General features: G+C 37.8%; 1 protein-coding gene across 7 annotated transcripts in view; it reads left to right on the top strand.

Moving 5' to 3' along the window:
• Positions 1-15,554, top strand: part of TBL1X (transducin beta like 1 X-linked) — a 197,052-nt gene that overhangs the window by 139,789 nt on the left and 41,709 nt on the right. For all 7 annotated transcript variants that reach the window (XM_080612229.1, XM_080612228.1, XM_080612230.1 and 4 more), the window contains one exon: positions 1,739-1,846. In XM_080612229.1, coding sequence (XP_080468355.1) covers positions 1,789-1,846 — 58 coding nt within the window. In that variant the 5' untranslated portion in view covers positions 1,739-1,788. The remainder of the gene's footprint in view (positions 1-1,738; positions 1,847-15,554) is intronic.

Raw genomic sequence — 15,554 nt, 5'->3', positions numbered from 1 at the left:
GATTATGCAAAAAGAAGCACAAGGATTTATTAATTATTCAGAAGCAAGACTGTTTATCCAGAAGAAGTATGTATAAAGTTCTACTGAAAGTAGTGCTTTCACTGCCTGCAGTCGCTAACCTTGGTAACTAAAGCCCTCACAGCTACCAGTGCTTCCAGTCTCCTGATCCATGGCAGAGAAATATGAGCCCATTTCACAGACGAGGGGTTGAGGCGAAAAGAGACTGAATGGCTTCCCAGGGTGATACGTGGCATGTGTGCCAGGACTGGGTGCTGGATACAGCTAATGTTGCCCTCAGCCAGAATCTTAGCAGAAAATGATCATCCTTTCCAAAGTAGATGATTTTTTTCTCACCAAGATTGCATGATTTTTCAGTAATTTTTTCTTCCCGTTCTTTGTGAAGTACAAACTGTTATAATAAAGACTAGAATACTTGAGGAAGATGTCTCCCAAATTAGCAAGCGATGGTTTCTTATGGAAAACCAGCATCCCTGCCATTGATGAAATATAGCAGCCCAGGAGAATAAAAGGCTTACTGGGGTTCGAAAGACCTCCATTTACATAAATATGCAGAGACATCTGTTACAGTCATGAGTGACCTGCTGGTTTAAATCATCAGCAGGGGAAACTTGTAGTTGTTCAGCATTGCCTGCAGTAGCAGGTGCTACTTTAGGCAACAGGAATTACTGAAGAGGTTTTCGATGAACAAAGACCTTTCCGCTTGCCAAGAGGAGACATACGGGAAATTGAAACGAATGGCACACGCCTACGGTCTTTCATTTGTCATATGCAAGGGGAGCGCAGTGTGTGCTTCTGCGTCCAGATCTTTGCATGATTAGTTACAGCTATGGTGTGGCTGAAAAAGTTTCAAAGTTTATGTCTGAGAAGTACTTATGGCTTTTAAAACCAAACTACTTAAGTCAGATTCCCAAACAGAAATGAATCATCAAGATTTAATGGAAAATGTTCAAAACAAACTTATCATCTAAAACCAATGTTTTTATTATCAGAGTATGATCCCAAATTAGTAATGTAAAACTGTCATCGTAAAGGTTATGAATCCTGAAGTGAATAATTGAAGTTTAATTCTTGCTCACCATTAATCAGCAGAGACACTGTAACTTTGTATAATGCCAGGATATTTGTATTCCTTGTTGGCACAAGGTATATGGCATTCTTTCTCTTTTTCCCTCTTCCCCCTCCTGCCTCATAAACTTTCCAATCTCATCTTGAATTTCGGTTTGTTTCTATTTTAGAGGAACTTTTTAAGTTCACCGCATAGCAGGATTTAGTAAGGAAATAATCCGTCTGTTCAGTGGATGAACTCTGGACAGAAAATTAGACTACAAATTTAGGGCTGCAAAAAAGTTATGATTTGGCGTGTTATACATGATTGTAATTGCCAGCAGTTCTGAATAGAAAATGCTTACACAGTAAAAAGGAATGTCCGAAGAACCTGTAGTAAAGCCACAGAAGTAAAAGAGTTAACATTTGCAAAGGCTTCCGAGATTGAAAATGCTCCCTCTGACTCTCTCCTATATGATAAATACTGCTCTTTAATTAATGTACCCTAAAAGGAACAGTACAGCTTGAGTACTTGATTCACAATGTTTAACTTGTGCCTCACACTAGGATATAGCAGCTCTAATAACTATATGAGATCTTTAAATAACAAATAACAAATTTCATAGTAAATCAAGATAAAACAAACCCTGTTCTTTTCTTTCCCTTTGAACAGAGCGTGGATCACACTTCTCGTAAACCTCATCAGATTGAGGTTGGGCTAAGATGAGCATAACCAGTGACGAAGTGAATTTCTTGGTGTATCGCTATCTCCAGGAATCGGGTAAATTTCTTGTCTCTCCTCACAACTTCAGGTCATAGAAGAAATGGGAAAATTGGCTTTTTGCATGGTGTTGCCTTAGGAATGTTGTGTTGAGTGTTTCAGACTGATAGACTAAATATTTCTTGCACAAACTTATGTTTCTTTGAAATCATGCTCTTGAACATAATAAAGGTGCAATCATACAGAGGTACGAAGTAAATATTGCAGTTAAGCAAAACAAGAAAATAAATAACATTATGTTAACAAATGTTTTTGTAGAATTGCATCATCTCAGCCAAAGTAATTTTTGGCAGCGCAGGCACAAAGCGCATGGATTTTTTATCTTTTTTTCTAAGCTGCTTGAACCAGTTCTTTCAGATATTTATGAATTAAAGAGGGATTGTCTAAATTTGTTTTATACTGGCTGTAAATGGAAATTTAGGTGCAGGCATCTGATGTTTTAGAATTTCATTACGGTAATTATGTATGTAAACTGAGCTGCAATGTCAGTGTGGCTCTGTCTTAGCATTGCTTCCAGGTCTAGCTGTTTTCATATCAGAAAATAATGTTTTTACAGAGCTTGTCCTTTCAGAAGGAAAGCTTCATCTTTTCTTCAAAAAAGAAAAAGGGAAATTGAAATGTAAATTTAAGGTCTCTTTTGTTTTCATAGTCTTGATTCCATTCTTTGACTGCAAGAAGTTCTCTTCACTAGTGGAAAATGTTGTGTTAACACAGAGATGATAGGGAAATGGGATACGTTGACAAAGGATTTGTAGCCAAGATCCCAGTTTACTTGGGATTGACCCTATGTTCTGGGCTGGTAAAAGTAGAATTGACTAAAAATATTTGGTGTTTCTTATGCTGAAACAAACAGACAAACAAACAAAATCTGTGAAAAATACATGTCTCTCTGTCAGAAGACTTGAAGCCAGTTTTAGTATAAGCCCTCCAGACTTGAGAGATGTCTTGGACAGGACACCAAAATCCCAGCAGGTAGAAGATACTGGGTTAACCTGCTTCTGTTGGTCATTGTAACTAGCATTCATTAGATACATTATTTTGATTTGTTTCTTCTACTTCCAAGACTGTTTCAATCCCAGGAACCCAAATCCCTATTTAAGGACTCCTCACTGAAGTTGAGAAGATTTAGAATACTTTTTCAGGATTAAAACAGTTCTTTCAGAGTCCAGTTATGGCCTGTAGAAGTAGCTGTTTTCTCACATTGTGTTCTTCTCTGTAATAATGGAGCTTACAAGAAAATATTCTAGTTGTGGTATGCAATTAGATGAAAGAAAGGCAGGAACTAAAGAAGCTATAATTTCATCCAAAGTCTATTTTTAAAAATAGGCTATTGGGTACCACATTGGAAGGGGCTTTTGAACATTAAAGCAGTGCACTGGTGGACATAATGGAAGGCTAAAGAATCCTGAAATTGGTTATATTGGTTATGTGTTTTATTTGTACTGTAGGAGACTCTACACAACAGACGATTAATACAGTCACTTTTCCTGATGTGAAAAAAGAAAATCAGCCTCTTTTATTCCTCTTGATATATCATTAGATGAGTTAGTGTTATGTAGTGATTCATGATGGAGGCTTTGCAAAGTCAGTCAAGAATGGTGGTATCGGCCAAAAGTCAGGAAAAAGTTCTTCCAGGTAACCCGTCTCTCAAAAGCAAGCAATCACTTTTACCATTTTAGGGAGTGGTAAAAAGTACAAATTTTCATATTAAATGTGAGTTATACTGCTCTTACCTTCTTCATTAAAGGGACAAATGTTTTTCTTATGTAATACACGCATACTAAAAGCATTTACAAAAGCATTATATTTCCATTGTTCTATTGTATTTTGCCCATATAAGAAAGTAGAAGTTGAGGTTAAATACTTGAAGAAATATTCAAATATGCTTGAAACGGAGCATATTGAAATGTAGATGCTAGGTATTATACCTGACAGTTTGCTAGTAACTCCATTCAGCAAGTAAGAGCTATAACCAATGATGAATCCTCTAATCTGTTTTAAAAGCTTCTTAAATTTAGTTTGACTCTTCTTTCATACTGTCATTGTTTTTTCCAAATAATTTTTTTTATCTCTATCTTCAGATAAAGTAGGGTAATAAGACAGAAATTGTTATTCAGCATCTTGCCTTTCCACCTGCTAGTATAAACGCCAAAAGATGCAACAGCAAATGAAAGACGTTTAATCAATAGCTTCAGAAATAATGCGTGGCAGTTTTAGAGGGCTAATGTTAAAGACAGTTTAAATTCAAACCCCTACAGTTTAAGGAGTTTGCCAAAACAAGGTTAATATATTGATTATTTACTAACATTAGCTGAACCCAAAGCTTCTAAGAATTGTATCAAATGCAGCCATAGAGGTTGCCAAGAGGACCATACAAAGGTTCTTTTTTTTTTTTTTTTTTTTTTTCAGGAATCTGTCCTTTAATCTTATCCTATAAAACTTCAAGACTTTCCCATAAAATGTAGGCGAGTAGTGGGAGGAAGGGAGAAACAACAAAAGGAAATACATATGGTGGAAAAACTATATAAAAAGCTAACTGTCCCTATAATATTTCAAGCTTTTTGTGGCTGCAAATCATAGAAGCATTTGAGATTATTTGAAACATTATAGCAAAGATACTGATTTACACTTCATTATGAAAATACTGGCAGGTCATTCTAGTAGGAGTTCAGCTCTTCTAAAATTGAAGTTAAAAGTGAAATTCAGTAATTATGTTTCCTCCTTAATTCTCTGTCAGTCTAGAAAGCTTTCACAGGAGTGTATTAATGGAGGTGAACTGTCTAAACCATTATTGTTGCTTTTTAACAAATCTTGGCATACCAAGGAGAGTTCCAGTGAACTGGAAAAAGTAAATGTTGTGCCAGAATTTTTAAAGGTTAAACAAGACGATCCAGGTAACTGTAGGTCAAGCAAAATCATTGGAAGGTTGAAACTAGATACTTCCAACAAAAAAATGGAGAGATGACATCATGCCTAATGGCAGCCAGCAAGTTTTTATGGATAATAGATCATGTCAAACAAACTTGATACTGCTTTTTCCAAGATCACAAATGAAGTTGAAGAGATATCTGTGGTGACAATAGTTACATTTAAACTACTTTATGACGTTTACTTAGTCTTGTTGACACTATGTTTAAAAACAAATTTAAATGACTCTATGTAAAATCAGTGTAATCCAGGGTTACCAAATGGATTTAAGAAGGGCTAACAGAAGCATCTTGAAAAGTGATTGGAGTTGGGTAATATTCATCTCAAAGGTTGCTTCTAGTGGGAACTCAGAGGAATCTGTTCTTGGCATAATAGTGTTCAATAGCTTTATCAGTTACCTGGAAGGAAATATAAAATGATTCTCGAGTACATTTGCAGATGGAATTAAATTGTAAATTGTGGCACTTGAGTTATACTGACTGATCATGTGGTTTAACAGAAAAAAGTACAGCCAGAGATACTGCTTTGAGTTGCCTGCTGCTGGGAAATCAGTCTGGGTAAGATGCCTGGTCCAGAGACAAATGCAGTCAAATCCTTACAGTACAAGACAGGACTTGGACAAGTTAAGGCTCTAACTGCTTAGCTGTGTTAAAATAAGCAGCTAAATAGTTGCCTCTTCACATAAGTGACTGTCTCAGGGCATTTTTTTTCCCAGAAAAACAAAGCAGTCAGGCATAATTTCCATTTAGGTTTCATGGATTGATGGCACAGGAATTCCACCACTAAGGTGGCTAGGTGTTGTCACTTCCACTGTAGGACCATGAATGTTGCCCTTCTTGAGGTATAAAGAAATTGAGTCTTTTAATTTCAGTTTAAGATTGTTACTTCCTATCCAAAAGTCAACTCCTGAAATGTTTAGTTTGTATCTTTTTGAATATGAACTTTTTGGTACACAATTTTCAATGTCCCAATTACTAAAAGTGCTGGGTACTTCCAGGCATTGTTTATCTCAGGAGTCAACTTCTAAGTGTCAGGTTGTATTTATTTGGAGGTATCTTGATTCAAAGACTGCTTTTAAGTGAAAATGTTGGCCTCAGTGGAGATAAGAGCATACAAAGTACTCTTATGGTGGACGTAGTTTTACCAACAAATCAGGTGCAGTGACAAAAGGGAAAGAAGCCATACCAAGGAGGCCACAGTTCTGGCATCCAGATTATGTTGATTCAGCTTTGCACCTCTTCAAACTCCTGAGAAGCACACTTTTGCTAGCACCGTCTTCACTGCTCACATAGTCATTCTGTTAGTTTTCTTCAGAGTGAAGAGCTGTTTTTCAAAAAAAAAAAACATATAGAATTCAGCATATATAGAGTTTTCCCATGTTTTGTTTGTTCAAAAGAGAAACAGATAATTATTTGTCTTTGGAATGAAGGTCAGAGTAGTACAATGCAATGGGAGTAATAAGGATTCCAAGAAAAATTGAAGAGCTTGGTGGCAAAACCAAGGGAAATCAAGTGTCCCACATATATTTTATTCTAAAATGTACTGCCATCTGTTGTGACAAATCCTGTCATACCTCCAAATATCATAATAGATTACCTTCCATACCCAGGCCAACATGTCAATCAGGTTATTAATGCTTCTTCAAATTTGGTATTTTTGATTCATTGATCGATTTAATTGTGTTCCTTTTCTAGCCATGCATGTTGCAGGATAGAATCCTTATCTGAAAATCAGCTCCCAGCTGTCTATGGCTTACGCGCTCTGTAATAGGGCTTTTATTGTAGTGGATGTCTGGCAGTGACTTGTTAAGAGTTAAGGTTGTGTAACAGTTTCCATTTTCTGCTTGTACTTTTACTGTTCAGTTTGAATTTTTCCACGTTTTATGACATGCACTTGATAAACTGTTCCTCAGTGTACAATCTGTACCATGTCCAAGACAATAAAATCACTAGCTAGGTGATTTTGCTAAAAAGATGTCAATAATGACATTTTTAGCTCCTGACTTGGCAGAATTTACCATTATACTTTAGAATTGTATGTTGTTTTCTTCACAACCATAAAAATTAAGGCAGCTAATAACGTCATTTTCCTCCTGTAGATTCAGGATGGTGGCAGCATGTTAGTCTGTTTGGTTCATGGTGACAGATTTTCCTTATTTTCCTGAAAGATAAGATTTTCTCTCAGTTTTTAAGCCATAGGCTCAGGGGCATATAGAGTGTGAAGTGTTTCTGTGAACCCAGTGCTAAATCCTCTGTGGAGTTACAGAATCATAGAGTAGTTAGGGTTGGAAAGGACCTTAAGATCATCTAGTTCCAACTCCCAGCATCTAGTTCCAGCCATGAGCAGAGTTAGGCATGTGCAATTAGGCATAGGTCTTTCCTCTTAACCACATCCAGGGCATCTTATTCTCATTCTGCCTTTGGAAATTACAAGATCCAAAATAATGGATATTCTGAAGCTTCTGGGATTTCATGATTGTGATGTTTTCCAACTAGATACTAGTAGTAGGAACAGTACTAATTTACAATTTTTTTGAAAAGGAAGCAACAAAATTTGAAGGAAAATGCCTTCTTTATGTCTCATTTTCTTTTTTAACAAAGGAGTTTTATACAAAATGTAAATATCGCCAAGTCCTCAGGCAGTGGGGAATGACGGAAGATCAGTATTCTGTTCCTTTGAATTTGTGCCTTATACAACAGTCTTTACTTACATAAGCCTAATTCTTCTATGAAGTCTATACTTTTACTACATATGAGGTATGTTTAGAGTATTTTGAACAAATGTGTACGGCACAGAGTTCCTGAGTCACAGATGACAGAAGTGCATGTTGAAAATAATTTAGATTAAGCATAGCATAAAATATTGGCATATATAGGTCAGCTAAATTTGCTTCAAAGCTGCTTCCTTTGTGTAGGAAGGCTGCTGGGTAGAAGGGGAATGTACGCTGCATGGGTTTTGCTTAAATTATTAAAATCTGTACCTTGAAGAATGATTCATTAGAAGAATGAATCATCAATAAAGGTACTTGTCCAGTGTGACAGTAAAAACAATAGTGTGCACCGATGGTAAAGTAAGTGGATAACAATTTTCATTTTGCCTTTTTTAAGGTTTTTTTCCAGTTTGGCTCGTTAGAGTCATAGGAGAGTTCAGGCTGGATAGTTTCTCAGGAGAGAACAGAATCAGAGAATAGTTCAGGTTGGCAGGGACTTTCGGAGATCGTGTAGTGCAGCCTTGGGGCTTACAACAGGTTGCTCAGGGCTATGTCCAGTGGGATTTTAAGTATCTCCCAAGGATGGAGAGTCTACACCCTCCCTGGGCAGCCTGTTCCAATACTCAATTACCTTCACAATAAAAAAGTGTTTCATTGGAATTTCATGTGTGTTTCAATTTGTGCCCATTGCCTCTTGTCCTGTCACTGGGCACCACTGAGAAGAGCCTAGCTCTCTACTTTTTGCACCCACCTCAGGTGTTTATGCACATGGATGAGGTCCACTGTGAGCCTTTGCTTCTCCAGGCTGAGCAGTCCTCTCTCAGCCTCTTCTTCTATGCCAGATGCTCCAATCTATTGGCCATCTTAGTGATCTTTTCACTGAGTCTCCCTCCAGTACGCCACTGTCCCTCCGCACTGGAAGGCCCAGAACTGGACATAGTACTCCAGGCTTGTCTCACCAGGGTTGAGTAGAGGGCTGCTCCAACGCCTCACAGCACAGCTCAAGATGTTGTTGGCTCTCCTTGCTGCAAGGGCACATTGCTGGCTCACATTCAGCTAATCTCCTGCTCAGCACTGGAGAGCCTCAAAGATCTTTTGAAGAACCTATACATAAAGGTGCTGTTAAACAAGATAGTCACTGGAATGCTCTTGAAACTCTATACATAGTCATGCTCAAATGGTAAGGATGGAGACCTCTTGTTTGCTGACGGGAAAAAATATGTCCTTGAAATGACATCCTGCCAACCAGAGATAAAGCACACATTTTAGTGTTGCTTCAGGAATAATCTACGGCTGCACTATTTGTGTCTACATAAGTCTTATCACTGGCTCTTGGTCGTCCTGTATTCTACCTGCAGTATAGAGTAACTGTAGTTCATAGACCAGACTCAGCTGCACTGATGTAAAGATGCTTGTGTATTTGCTTAGCTTCGTTTTGCAAGGTACTTTGGTGCTAGTGTAACTGGGTGTTGAACAGGTATTCCTTAGTAAATAAAATAATACATTTTTTAAGGAAATGTGTAGAAACTGGGTGCTTACACCTGGCTTTAAAGTTGTGCCTTAATTTTCCTGTTTGAAAGCAAAGTTAATACTATGTACAGTATCTACCTCAAAAGCAGATACTAAAGGGTTATAATGCTAATATGTATTGAAATCCTCTGAGGAAAGACTATTACAGGTGTGCTGGGACAATATTTGACATTCTTTTTTTCTTATTTCAAAGTACTGTTTATGAATTTATGAGTGAATATACATCTCTGAATGCACTACAAATGAGATTGCTAACTTGATTATTCAGGAGCTGTTGTTAATTGGTGTTAAGACAGAAGGCAGGGATTCTTACACCTTTCCAGCTGTATGATGGTGAGGCTTTGGAGCAATAGAGACTCTATTTTTAATTCTCATGATTTAGCACAGATTTGATTTGCAAGCATGCAGCCCTATTTGTGTTATTTAGGGCCAGCCTACTCAGTTAAACTCAGCCTACTCTTTAGGGCCAGCCTATTCCATTAAAATAAAATGACTTAAGCTTATGATCCAGATCTATGATATACTGGAAGTTCTATACAGAACCAGCATTTGTGACCTTCATTATATATTTGAAATAGATAAAGCCATGATGTTGTTCTAGGAGTGAAATATGTGTTAAAGTGGTTCATTGATAAAAACACTTGAGAAATTTGACAAAACAACATTTTGTTTTAAATCAAAGTGTCTCCTAAAAGTCACCACAGAATGAACATTCTTATCTAATGAGAAACCATCTGTAGCTTTATATATTGCATATAATGTAACCTCATATATATAGCCCCCAGCGTAATACGTAAGTAGTAAAAATAGTGTACTATCAAAAGGGAATATAGGGATTTTAATAAACTGCTGCTTGGGGGTTTTTTAATCCCTCCCCAGTTTTCTGTATTTCTTGTAAATGAGGGAGGAAGTGACTGTATGATTCCAGAAACAGGGGGACTGACTCTGAATTTGAAATTATACTTCATAGTTGGAGGATGGATGACTGCTGAAAAGACAAATCCATTTCTCAAAGAATGTATTATTATGCGTAGTTTCTGTCTCTGCTAGTCATTTATTCTCCTGACAATTACTAAGTACATTTTAAGAAAATCAGGGTCAGCAACAACCTTTATTAAGCTGCAGTTCCAAAAACAGGGTGGGCCAGAGTGGAGGGGGAGGGAGAGAATTTATCAAAGCTATAGATCTTGGGCAGGAGGAAGCTGGTCAGTTAAAGGTAAATACTTTCCTCAGCTTCCTTTAAAGGCCTTCCTTTAAAGTTGGTTTCTAAGCTGACAGCACCTGTGTGAGTCGAAACCACATTGTGCACTTTTTTTGTAGAGCAGTCAATATGCGCTACCAGTATTTGATGGTTGGCTTCTCCAAATACAAATTCCACAGTGGAGGGGAAAACGTATTTTTACAGCTAAAGAACTCATTTGGATTTGTCGTATTTTGTTCTATGTTTTCAAAAGAATGTCATAAGCTGTATGAGCTGTATGAGTTTTCTAAACTTGGCTATTTTAATTTTATTTTGGCCTGAAAGTTACCCTGCAGCGTTAGATCTCAGACGCTGAGCAAACACAGTGATTTTTAAGTTACGCAAACATAAACAATTACACCTTTGCAAATTTATTCCATAGCATGGATTTTGGTTCTGACCACTTCATGTCCTGGGTTTTAAAGCTTGCAGAAATGCAGTATTATAGAGGTGTTAAGAAAATAGGATGTTGGGTTGAGGCAAATGCCTATGTGTGAAGATGGCCTTTCTAGTAAAACCAGTGAAGTGGCAGACATGGCAGTTTCCTGGTTTTCCTTACGATTCTCCAGGCCCAGTGAAAGAAGCTGTATCTTGCAGCTTTGCAAGTTTTGCTGATACCCTGCACACTGAGGACTTCCTGCCTGTACAGCTAAGGTAGTTGCAAATCACCCCTCCTCACACCTAACAAGCATTAGCGGCATTAGGACTCTGTTTGTAGTTGCCATCAGAAGAAACAATCCTGGTGCTGGAGTTCTTGAATACCCACTGAGTGTCAGCTGTGGTGTCCTCCTTGCCAGTGCTTGCAGGTGTAGGTTACAACTGATAGATGAACGTAGTTTGCAGAAATAAATTGTGAAGATTGTATGACTGCGGAAGTCTGCTATAAATGTGATCCTGGAAACAGTGCACGTCTCTTTGGATGTTTGCTTGCCCAGACAGGGCTAAAAGATAACAGCATTCCATAATTTAGAAGTAAAAGATGATTTTTTTTTTCTTGCTGTGACCTTTTTAAGTTATTTTAAACCTTGCCTGTAGTTGCATTAAATTGCCAGGTCTGTGTTGATGTTTATTCCCTCTCATTTACACAGACTGAGTGAAAAGGGGGATTCTTTCAGACCTTGTTTTCAAAAGATTTCTGAAAGTTCCTCTTTCCATTGCTCATGTTCTGTTTTCTCTCTGTATCTTATTTCTTTTTGTTAATTTCTGGCCCTCAGAAAGGCTTAAACAGTGAGTGCCAAGTACTGCTCATCAAAAGATCATTTCCAACTTGTATTAATCTTTTCCAACATATTTTCCTGAATTTAAAAAAAAAAAAAAAAAAAAAAAAACAAACACAAAACACCACAAAGACCCTGCCAGATACATTCTTTGGCACATAATAAAATAATTTTGGGTAGCAGACATGTACTCTGAATTCTTCGCAGAATATGAACAGGTCAGATACCCAAAAAAAAAGGGTGTAGCATTAATATTAGTGAATAATCGCTTCTACAAAACTTGGGCTAACCAGGCACGCTGTGATTTTAGCAGCTGACACAGGCTAACCCAGGGACTGTGAAAGAGCCTGTAATACAGGACGCATTTCTCAGGGTTCTGGAAATAATTTTAATCGTTCAGCAATCCTAATCTTGAAAAAATTGTACAAGCCCTATTGTTTAGCTGATTTTTCTAAAAATACATTTCAACTGCAGTTCTCTATTTTAAATTGCTAATGTGTGTCCTTGTTAAGCCCTTTATGTAATTGCGAAGGTAAGTCTTCAAAAATAAGCAGACACTGCCAAAACCAGAGAGACACTCTAGGATGTATTACCGAGAAAGAAAAAGCTCAGCTAGGAGAAGAATATCAGTCTGCTGTGAATAATAAGCAAGATGTGGTGTAGGATTTTTGCCCACCATTTTTTTTTAACTGTTTGTGGAATCATTTGAGTGGCTCAAGGCACCAGACTCTTATTAACTGCAACCAAACGTATTTCAGAGAAACTGCTGTCCTTTTTGTGAAGCCTTTGCATGTGTACACTAGGGTTATATGGCCATATTTTTGTGGATGCATAATGACATTTAGACAGAAATCTAAGGAGAAGCAGGATAGGGATCCATGGTACATTCTCAGTTCTCATTCAGTGCGTCACATAGAAGGGGAAATGCTAGACTCTAAAATGGCAGCTGCAGTCAAGTACAGTGAAGAGCATCATTGTATTCTCTTGAGCAATGGCAAGAAATTATGTCATTTACCTCAGGAATTAGATTACCACGTGTTAGGCCCAAGATTAAGAAAATACTGTTGCTCTAAATCAAACTGTTAGCTTCTGGTCCTGCAGCCAGAAATTACACTCAGTTATGACCTTAGTGATGTGTGTCCCTCACTTTTCTACACTAGTAAATTTAGACTTACAAAAGTCTTCATTTAGTGTTAACTATGCTGTTTGTACATCATTAGTATTTGGAGGAAATGATTGTGCTAATGGTCATATTTCACTCTTTTTTAGTGGAAATTTCTTAAGCTGCAGTGGTGGGGCTTTAATTTATTTCAGGCCACCACATTACACCACTGTTCCGTTCTAGCCTTCCTTTCTTAGATGGCACTCCCAAGACCCAGACGTCAAACTTGGGAACATGTTTTTCCACTGATTGCATCTGGTTTCTTTGGTAAACCATTGTGCTGGCAGCTTTGGAGTTACTCGGGCTTGGTAACGTGGTAAAGCAGCTGATGGGACTGCATGAGGACAACTTTTCCTCCTGCATGTGATTTTCTTTTGACTCATGATGCTGCGGAATGCTTCTACTAGATGGTTCTCCCAGTATTTTTGCCCATATACCCATTTATGGTGATAAAGATGACTCCTCTTTACCCCATCACAACCATGCTTTTTTCCCTGCAGCCTGTACAGCTGTAGTCAGCTCTTACATGCTTTCCACTCATGCATGAGTTTTACATCCGTCAAAGTCTCAGCAGTAGTGCCAAGTGCAAGACTACCTTAAGAAAGCAGACCCTCAGAAAACTTGAGACTGCCACTGGATCCTGTTATAGCAGTTGCAGGTTGGTTCTACTGAGCCAGTACTTTTAATAATTTCTAAAACCTTGCTCATGTACTCATCCAGTACCTGCCAAATAGTTAAAGAGAACAGTGTGTTACTTCAGAGATGAGGATTGGAAGACCTAGTAATGGGAATTTCCAAAAAGGAAGGCAACACAATGTCAGAGATATCAACAAAATAAGAAGTGTTGATTATTTCCACCAGGAGATGGTTAACGTTTTACAGAACAGGGATGGGTTGTCAGATAGTTTATGCCTCCTCCTTCTTCTCATTTAATGATTTCCAGAAACTGAACCTAAGATCCCTGGATTTCAAAACATCATTCTGGACTGCTTGAGTTAAAGAAACAGAAAAATGTATCAAAGGACGTGACACAAACCTCCATGTGAAATCTCACTGGTTTCCGGGATAGAGAGCCACACTGGGCATTAGTTATACAAAGATTTATAGAAACAGGTTGTTACTTGCACTCCGTATTGGGGTAGAGGCTGTTCATCATAAAGATGTGCCAGAGATGTGTGTGAAAAGCAATATGATGTTCATAATTCTTTAGTCTCTGTTTCATTCTACAGTAGCAAATGTTTCAGTTAAGACTCTTACAGTATGCATAATTAAACTGAGTAATTTGCAAATAGCTTAGACACATCTGTTTTTTAAAAAAACTATTTGAACAGTATGCTAGTTAGATTTATCAGACAAAGGTAAGTCCAGCTAGTTCACAAACAGAAAACATTCACAGTATTCAACAGATCGCTTAACTGTTGCTGATCATGGCATCCCAAAGGTAACTCCGAGTAACCAGGCAGGGCTGAAACACTTCAGAAGTCATTGCTTCCACCAAAGACCCCTCTTTGTCATTCCCCTCACCTCTACAAACGCAGCAGTAGGTGCTGTAGCTGTTACAAGTTAAGATTGCAATTTAAACAAGACTGCTTTTACAGTGCTAAAGGGATCGGAAAATGAAAGGAGCACTTAGTGAATGTCAGTTAGCTGGATCTGTGATTGCCAGATGAACTAGCACAGGGAATACTCAGCAGCACCCCAGTTGTGTGCCTAAAAGGAAGAATCCTTCACTCCCAGACAACATGAGACACATCTCTGGAGAAGTCACAAGGTATTCCCGGGCTGCCTGGCTGCCAAGCGCCCTTTCCTCTGCCTATATTCGACAGGCATTTCTGCTCTGAGCCAAGTATATTACAAACAATTAAAACCACATAGCCTGCAGATCAAACAGGCACACAAAGAGCAGCATTATGTTCATTAAATAAAACTTAGTCATTTTATGATCAATGACAAATCTTGTTTTAAGGGGAGGCCATTTTTAACTGAAAAAGGAGCAGCCAAAGGGAAAAAAATCACAATCATCTCCATTTTGCAGTTACAGCAAAGTCTATCAGTGAAATTTTGCAAAACACAGCCCTATGTATGCATTTTTTGGCACTGCCTAGGGCAAGAATTCCTAAGTGACTGTGTATGTACCACTGAGAGTATATACAGACATCTCAGTGTGGGAGAAGATACAGCACAAAACCAGGACCCGTTACCACTGTCAGTGGTATATTATCTACAGAAAAGCACCTCTCAATGCAGAATTTCACTCAGTTTTCAAGTCAAAAACACTTGTGTAACAATTTTGGGGTTTGGGACAGTGTCATTTAAGTGGGGTTTTTTTTTTATGTTCATTATTTTTTGTATGCATTTATGCTCTGTAAAATCTTTCAAGAGCAACTATTCCACAGTCGATAAGTCACTTCTGTTTAAGGTGATCAGACCAAGATCTCTGCTGTTCATTTGGGTTTTATTTTTCATGTATGATAATGTCTTTACAGATTTTACGTAGTTTGATGGTTTATGTTTCCCCATCTTTTTTGAAGTGGGAAAAACCTGGAAGCCGTTCTCTCAAGTCTGCTGAGAGATGTTATTTAGGGCATGTCATGGCATGTCATGGCACAAGTGGCTGTCTGGTTTACTGGTACAAAACCGGTTCAGTGTGGCCATGCTCTCTTCCTTTAGTCCCTTTGTGTTCATGTCTTTAACTGTAAAAGCTCCTAGTCTCATTGCATGTATCCTCCAAGGGTTTATTCCATTAAAATTTCATTTATTGGTGCTATTTGAATAGAAATTACTGTTTTATAGAGTGATTATTACGGTCACCAAAATGACAGAATTTATTAGAAATAATGCATATGGACACAAATTTGAAACTTCCATTCATTTCACTTATACTACAACATTTTGAGTTCAGATCTATGGTAATTTCATGT

Source organism: Psittacula echo (genome assembly GCF_963264785.1).
Source record: "Psittacula echo genome assembly, chromosome: 3".
NCBI lineage: Eukaryota > Metazoa > Chordata > Aves > Psittaciformes > Psittacidae > Psittacula > Psittacula echo.
Note: the sequence above shows the minus strand (reverse complement) of the source record. Positions and strands in the feature narration are given on the sequence as shown.